Source organism: Elaeis guineensis, chromosome 14 (assembly GCF_000442705.2).
Source record: "Elaeis guineensis isolate ETL-2024a chromosome 14, EG11, whole genome shotgun sequence".
Lineage (NCBI taxonomy): Eukaryota > Viridiplantae > Streptophyta > Magnoliopsida > Arecales > Arecaceae > Elaeis > Elaeis guineensis.
In genome coordinates this window covers 62,931,924-62,939,721 of record NC_026006.2, presented here as the reverse complement: position 1 = coordinate 62,939,721, position 7,798 = coordinate 62,931,924, and the positions used below count along the sequence as shown (strand labels likewise).

Below are 7,798 nucleotides of genomic sequence, written 5' to 3'. Positions count from 1 at the left end.
ATGAGGTAAAAAATAACAGCCTAATTAATTCTCCTTCTTTCTCACGGCGTCTCAATCTTTACCTATAAATAAAAGTCTATAGGGATCGTCAAGATATGCAACTATCTCTCTCCCAATACACACTCATTCATTTTCATCTATTCCAGACTTCTGATATAAGCGTGAGAGAAATCAAATGTAATTAAGACTTATTTTGTAGATATCACTGCCATTATCCTGCCGCACTGCCCATCTCCAACCAAACCAATCCAAGCTAGGAATCTGCGAATCTGCAACAACAATATTCATTCAATTCTCTCGCTTTTTTGTTTTAGTAATAGAAAGTGAGATAATTCACTATAATTGAATTGAATAAAGGAGATTCCTCCTGCATCCGCTCTAATATAATGAAATAAGCCAGAAAAAAAGTCTTCAAACCAAATTCTTTTGACTGCACTTGCAATGTTAGCCAGCGAATCTACTATTTGATTAGTTTTCCAGGTACGTGCTTCGTCACTTCTCCACTACCTCTTGCCTTTTTCTCCTTGAGCTAAAGACACGATAAGCTTCCAAGGGTAAGAAGTAGCGGGCCCAACCCACATGACCGTCTCATGAGTAGCATTAGTGCAAGTATGATAGATCGTTTTCTTAAAATAACGCTTCTAATATGGACAAAAAAACAGAGATTTTTGGTTATGTTTTCTAAGTATTATTTAGCTCGAATCGCTTCGCTTTCGAAGTAAATACTGTCTTGCTTAATTTTACTAGCCATTTGGATTGGTGAAGCACCTTGGATTGTGTTACCAAAAAAAAAGGCACCTTGGATTTTGCGCTAATGGTGCCATGATGATTGTCTCACACTTGCCGAGCAAGTTGGGTGCCGCCTAACCCACCTTACTTCCATAGTAGAGATCTATTGGCACGTGCGGGTCAGAGAAACACTTGGTGCGAACCAATACGTAAGCCATGGGCTCCGCACAATCTTAAATCAACTAACCAGCCAAAGACCAACACGGAGCTAGATGTACGAAAATAATTTTTTAAATATTATTATTTTATTTTTCAAATATTACTGTATTCTTATTATTATTTAAATTATTATTAATAATAAAATAATATTTTAATTATTTTAAAAAATAATATTTTTATAATAATATTTTATTATTATTATTTTTAAATAATTTTTTTAAAAATACTATGTTATTATACAAATAGTATTTTTAAATCAATAATAAAAATATTATTTTTAAAATAATATTTTTATTTATTATTTTAAAATTAATATTTCTTTACTTTAAATTATTATTAATAATAAAATAATAATATTTTTTCTCTCTCTTTTTAAATATTTTTTCTCCTTTTTCATTTTTTTTCATCGTCCTCGGCCCCACATCATGAGACTCAGGTCATGGCTATCCGCACCGCCCACGCCATGACCCCACCACAGCATTGTTCACATCGGATGCACGAAAATAAGTTTTCTGATATTGCTGTGTTCTTGTTATTATTCGAATTATTTTTAATAATAAATTAATATTTTAAAAATAATATACTTATTATTATTTTAAAAATAATATTTTTTAAAATAATATTTTATTATTATTATTTTAAAATATTTTTTAAAAATAATATGTTATTATTATTAATAGTATTTTTAAAATAATATTTTTAAAAAAATAATATTATTATTATTTTAAAATTAATATTTTTATTTTAAATTATTATTATTAATAAAATAATAATATTTTTTCTTTTTGACTCTCCTTTCTAAATATTTTTTTCTTTCTTTTTTTTTTTTTTTTTCCCCTTCCTCTCACCGTATCCCCCCACCCCCACCGCATCCTCCGACGCTACCAACCCTCCTCCCCTCTCCTCTGCGGCCTCGCCCCATCGTCGTCCTCTTCTGTTCCTTCCCTCGGCCCTGGTGAACTAGACCCTCCGCAGCTTCGTGCGAGCACCGACGATCACCTCTCCCCTTCTCCGACTCCAGCGCCACCAACCCGGCCCCGCCCCATCGCCATCCGTACCGCACCCACCATCCGTGCAGCATCAGGCTCCGGGCGACCATCAAACCTCCTCTCCTCCTCCAGTTCCAATGCCACCAACCCCCCTCCTGACCCTTCTGCGGTCTCGCCCCATCGCTATACCCTCCTGTTCCCTCCTCTGACCCCAGTGAACCCGAGCCCCCCAAGTTTCATGTGAGCACTAATGAACTCCAACCACCTTCAAGCTTCTCTATTCGACCACTTCAAGTCGGTGACCATCTGCGGTCGGGCTCGAGAAGGGAGATTAAGGGGATTGGTGGTGCCAGAGGAGAGAAGAGGGGAGAGAAATTGGTGGCATCAAAGGGAGCTTTCTTAAATTGATGAAGATTTTTAATATTTTTTTGTCCAGATGAAACAATCGAATTTATTTGAAGAGCTGTGTTGGCAATATCCCGATGCCCTCCCTCAGAATATTATTTTATATATACATGATCTGGAGCTGAGGATCATCAGCCGTCGGATGGACCCCCGGATCGTTCCCCCAACCATCCGTGGGCCGCGTCCCCATCGACCCCTGCTTTTGTCAGAAACCGCCATCGTCGTTCGTTAAATTTACGAAATTGCCCTCACCAACTACTCCAACGGGGTAGCCTACACTGCTATACGACGTACCATGTATCAATAGTTTTTTTAAGTGGATGTCGCGGCTTTGGTAGTTTGATTCCGTTTAATATGTTCTCATCCTCTGTAGATACGTTGACTCCGTTGACAAATAGTATGACAACCAGGGGCATTTTCGTCAATTTAGAAGTAGGGACCAGAGAGGGTAAGAGGACAAGACCGGAAGACCGCGTCGTATGGGCAATTGGGCATTCAACGTACCGCCGCTGCCTTATTCTTGTGGGACCCACCTGCTCTCGGCCACTGGTTGTACCTTTCCCGGGAAAGCATGATTGATCTCAAAGCGGTATTATATGACCCAACGGTTGATATTGCGAAAGAAGGTGAATCGTTCTCCCGCTCAGAAGATACAACCCGAACCCACCACACCGCAGAGATCGTGCCACGTGATCATTTCACAATTTTTTATTATATTAGAGTACAGCTTTCTTACATAGGAACGCACTAGCGCAAATATTATTTTTTTTTAAGAAAAAGAGAAATCTCCGGCTTTTCCACGACGAGGCGTGGAATTTGAGGAACTCTTTCCCTCCTACAATCGAACACGAGACTCGAACATACAAAAAGTTTGCGTTAATTTAACCATTTTTCTTACCAAAATAAAATAATATGATTAAATAGCCAGGAAACAACCGCCGCGCCATTTTAACAAAAACTCGCCGTTACACGCTCAACGCCGGGAAGATTGCTACCAGAAAAAGACGATACTGCCCACAGAGGATGGGCACCTGCAGCCAAGTATGGTTAGGGTATTTTCGTCATCGTATTTGGAAGTGCTAGAAAGTAACGACCTCGAGCGAGAAATCATCGGCGTTGAAGTCGCCGAATTCATAGGCTTCCCAGCACGGCCGCCTGGGTAAGTAGAAGTCCGTCAAACATAACGGCGTCTCCACGCTGAAGCCGAGGGCGTCCACGTCGCCGTAGTCGAGAAAGTCGAACGGCGTCTGGTCTCCGCTGGGACGGCGGACGGACGTCGGGGAGGGGAAGGGGCAGGAGGAATCGTCGTTGGTGACGGCGACTGCCGGTTCAGTGGGGAAGTTCGTGATGGCTTTGGCTCCTTTTAACTTGACGGCGGCGCTGTCATACACGGCGGCCGCTTCCTCGGCCGTGTCGAAGGTCCCCAGCCACACCCGCTTCCGCCGAGTCGGGTCGCGGATCTCCGCCGCCCAGCGGCCCCATGGGCGTCTCCGGACGCCACGGAACCTCTTCCGATCGTTCGCCTCCGGCGCCCTCGCCGGCCGCTTCGGCAGCGGTAACCGCCGAGTCGCAGCGACGACCTCGATCCCTATCTCGTGCACGTGCCGCTTCACACGCCGCCGGGCTATTCCGCCTGCTTCCTCGTCGCTCGACGAGGAATCCGTAGCATCCCCGTCGGTGAAGGAGATCCGGACCACCTTCCGCCGGCGGCGCCCCTCCGCCCCATGTCTTTTCAGATCTCCGGCAAGTTGGCTGCCGGAAACCGTCTTCCTGGTGGTGGTCACGTGCTCGGAGAACTTCTCTGGCCTGCCAGAGATACTTGGCCAGCGGCTCATCACGCGGAGCCACAGATCAAGCTATAGGAACCGATTCGCGGTTTCATCAAAAGAATTCTCCAAACGATTCCAAGAACTCCGAGTTTTTTTTTTTAGGCGGTAAAGATCCAAGAACTCCGAGTTGAGAACAGCTCAAGGATCAAAAAATTCACAAAAGAATACAGTATAGATCACTGGAGAGCCACTTCTTAATTATTCCCACCTCAAAATAAGATCCAGAAAATTCCCAAGATTCACGGAAGAAAAGCATCGATCATTCTTTTTCTTTGGAAAACACACTAGTTTTCAATTAAGAGACAGATCTAAAAAAGTTCCAACTGGATCTCAGGCAAGAGAGAGAGAGAGAGAGAGAGAGAGAGAGAGCAATGAGGGGAGAAATAGAGTGGGGCAACAGAAAGCTAACGGGAGGGGGGGGTGTGAAGTGGCCGGGTATTGTGACCTTATCATCTACTAAATTCCCGAAATGCCCCCTTTCCGCTTATTGTGGTCGGAGAATGAGACCCATGGTTTCAATGGCTGTGATCGTGCATTCCGTCTTGGTATTATAGGAACGAGCGTAACCTCAGGGATGCTGTTCTGATCCCCAGTGGAACCACCAACGTTGTTTGACTGATTGACCAATCAAAACTTACCACGTGATAAAAGACGGTGGACCCACTTCGAAGGGAGCAACCTCGTGGAAGGGCATTATGGTAATTTAAGTGACGGCAATAGCCACAGGTTTCATCAGGTCAGCATGAGGAAGGGCGAGCTGCCGCTGTCCGGTCCACCGGCGTGGCGCCATTGTCTTCGCCTCGGTTCCAGGCATTGGTCTAGGCCGCCGTAGCCGTCTGATCTCATGGTAACCTGCTAAGCTGAAAGCCTGACCAGTCTGATTGATGGGAACCTTGGCGGTGGGAACGAAGCACAACAATCAGGAGAGGTGATTTCGTCTTTTGGTGTGATGACTTCTAAGCGTCGTTCCACGTCAGCACGTATGTAAGCTTATTGTGGCAGGCAAGAGGTTAGAAATAGGATTACGCCACGTGGAAGAATGGCGACTTCCTGCCGTTGGATTTTCACGTGCGCGTTTCGGAAAAAGACGCGGGGGTGCCAAACCCGACCCAGCACGGAAGTAGATAGCGGGAGGCGAACGCGTCAACCGCTTTGGCGCTTTCCCCTGGGTTTTTTTTTTTTGGTCCGTCTACACACATGCTCCCTACTGCCCCCAGCCAACCGTGCACCCCAACCGCCGTGGCACAAGAAGGCGGTCAGAACCATTGGAAGTAGAGAGTAATCCTCTCTTCCAGCGTTCAGCACCATTTATAGGTCGCTTAATATGTAACATTGGAAAAATGCATTCAGTGAAAATCTTCGTAGGCAATCTTTCATTGAACGGAGCGCAGCTATCCTCAATTATTATTATTATTATTATTAAAATAAATTATATTTTTAATTTTTAAATTATTTTATATTTTTTTAAATGATCTTTGAACTACAAAATCATAATTTTCGATCTCTGATCTTTTCGAATCGTCTTAATATTGTCCTTCGATCGATTTTTGATGACTTTCTCTCATCGATTTTCGATATCTATGACAGTGGCATCCTCCGCCTCTCCTGCCACCCCCATCGAGATCCTGAACCTCATCCTCCAGCACTCCTCCCTGTCCTCCTCATCACCGCCCTCTCCATCAAGCCCTTCATCGGTCGGTGACGGTTCCTCCACTCCAAGCTCTCCCTCCTTCAGTCCTCCCTTGTCGACACTGCCAGCTCCCCCAATTGGCCGGCCAACCCCCTCTTCGTCGATCTCCTCCCGTCCTATTATCCACTCTCCACTCCCTCTCTGTCCGCTGCCTCGATCTCTCTCTCTCCACCGGCAAGCTCCACCTTTAGAGCGACCTTGACATCGTCGCCTTTGCCCTCTCACTCCACCTCCACGACCTCGACATCCACCTTCGCTCCGGCCTCCTTTACCACCTCCCCAGCACCGATGCAATCAACCTCCATCTCTCTGGCCCCTCTGCCTCCCACACCGATCTAATCCCGCACCGGCACCAGAAAAAGCCAAAAGAAAAGGGCTGAACACAAAAAAAAAAAAGGAGAGATTCTGGTCTCGAGTTTTCAATGAAGTCGGCGGTCGGCGACCATGCACATTGGCAAGGGAAGGAAGGGGAGAAAGAGAATCCGGGGCTTACCTCAAGCTCCGATAATGGCTGCAGCGAGAAATCGAGGTGGGCATGATGAAAGGCTTCTACAAAAAATTCGGTGATCGCCACCAATCAAATCTCGATTCTTTCACGAGGAAGAGAGGAAAGGGGGTGGGGATGCGGCACGAGCACGAGGGGAGGGGGTGGGGCATGAGTGCCGATTGGGGAGGGGGACCGAGGGTTGGGGGTGGGGGTGGGGGATGCAGCGAAGAGGGATAGCAGGGGGCGGAGACGGACACTGATGGTAGCGGAGAGGTTGGGGGGTTGTGTCAGAGAGGGGTGGCAGGGGGTGTCGGACGGCATGAGCACGGGGTGGGGGATTGCCTGGGGGGCTGCAATGGAGAAGGGCAGCAACATGATTGCGAGAGGGAAGGGGGCTGCCACAGGTTTTTTATTTTTTTTATTTCAAAAATATTTGCCATAGATTTTTTATTTTTTATTCTATATCAGCACCAGTGCCATATGTTCAAATGGATGGAGCCACGTAAGTATCGATAACTGCCACATAGGATTTTCGATATCAGAAAGATGCTGAAAATAGACGAAAGACAACATTAAAATGATTCAGAAAGTTCGGAGACTAAAGCTTCGATTTTTGTAGTTTAAGGATCATTTAAAAAAATCCAATATAGTTTAAGGACCAGAGATAATTTATCCTTATTTTTTTTTGAGTGAGCAATCAGAGGATGTTAAAAAAAGAGATTGTTACGATCAATCCCTGTAGGCGCCTGACTCCAATGGAGAGCTACCTGCAAAATAAGTTCACTGATCGAAATTTATCCGATGGGGATCCTCCGATACCTAAGTCAGCAGGAAGTGATGAATAGAAGATTGAGAATGAAATTTAATTTTGGCGCAGAAACTGTCCTTACCATTGTTGTTCCCTTACCTTCCATTTATAGATGATTCATATGCAGCGATTGAGCACATGGGATCCCGCTTATTACGGTACTAAAAGATAGTTAATTTCTATTATCAGACCATAATCATGGAGTTAATGGGCAGTTTATGTCCACTAACGGTTGTGGCATGCAGTCACACATTCTCCATGATTGTGGTATCGCGATTGTAGATTCCGATTTTATAACAAATCAGTGATTCTGATAAATCGATTGGCCATCGATTTCTCATATTTTATACCAAAGAGTCATCGATAGTACAATGTATTGAGTCGCTTGGATTGGTTGTTGCTTGGGAAGGTGATCGGGAGGTACCGATAGACAGTTGGCCATTTTTTATATTTTGTAACGCCGATAGAATGTCGGGATGATAAATCTTGTTGATGCTACAGTCAAATCGGTAACTCTCCTGACAATCTTATTTTGATGATTAATTGGACCTTTTAATCCGATATCCGATGTCGGCACAGAATCGAGAGCCAATTCCAAACCGGAGGTAGCAGATCCTAACAAAGTTTTTTGTGTTTGTTTTA

At 44.8% G+C, this 7,798-nt stretch overlaps 1 protein-coding gene across 1 annotated transcript; it reads right to left on the bottom strand.

Moving 5' to 3' along the window:
- Positions 1-3,032: 3,032 nt before the first annotated feature.
- Positions 3,033-4,653, bottom strand: LOC105057222 (pathogenesis-related genes transcriptional activator PTI6). The gene has a single exon (XM_010939741.3). The coding sequence runs from the start codon at positions 4,175-4,177 to the stop codon at positions 3,422-3,424; it is 756 nt and encodes a 251-aa protein (XP_010938043.1). The 5' UTR covers positions 4,178-4,653; the 3' UTR covers positions 3,033-3,421.
- Positions 4,654-7,798: the final 3,145 nt, after the last annotated feature.

Bases quoted from the DNA above. Each gene is read 5' to 3' on its own strand.
- LOC105057222 (XM_010939741.3), bottom strand. From the start codon at position 4,177: ATGAGCCGCTGGCCAAGTATCTCTGGCAGGCCAGAGAAGTTCTCCGAG.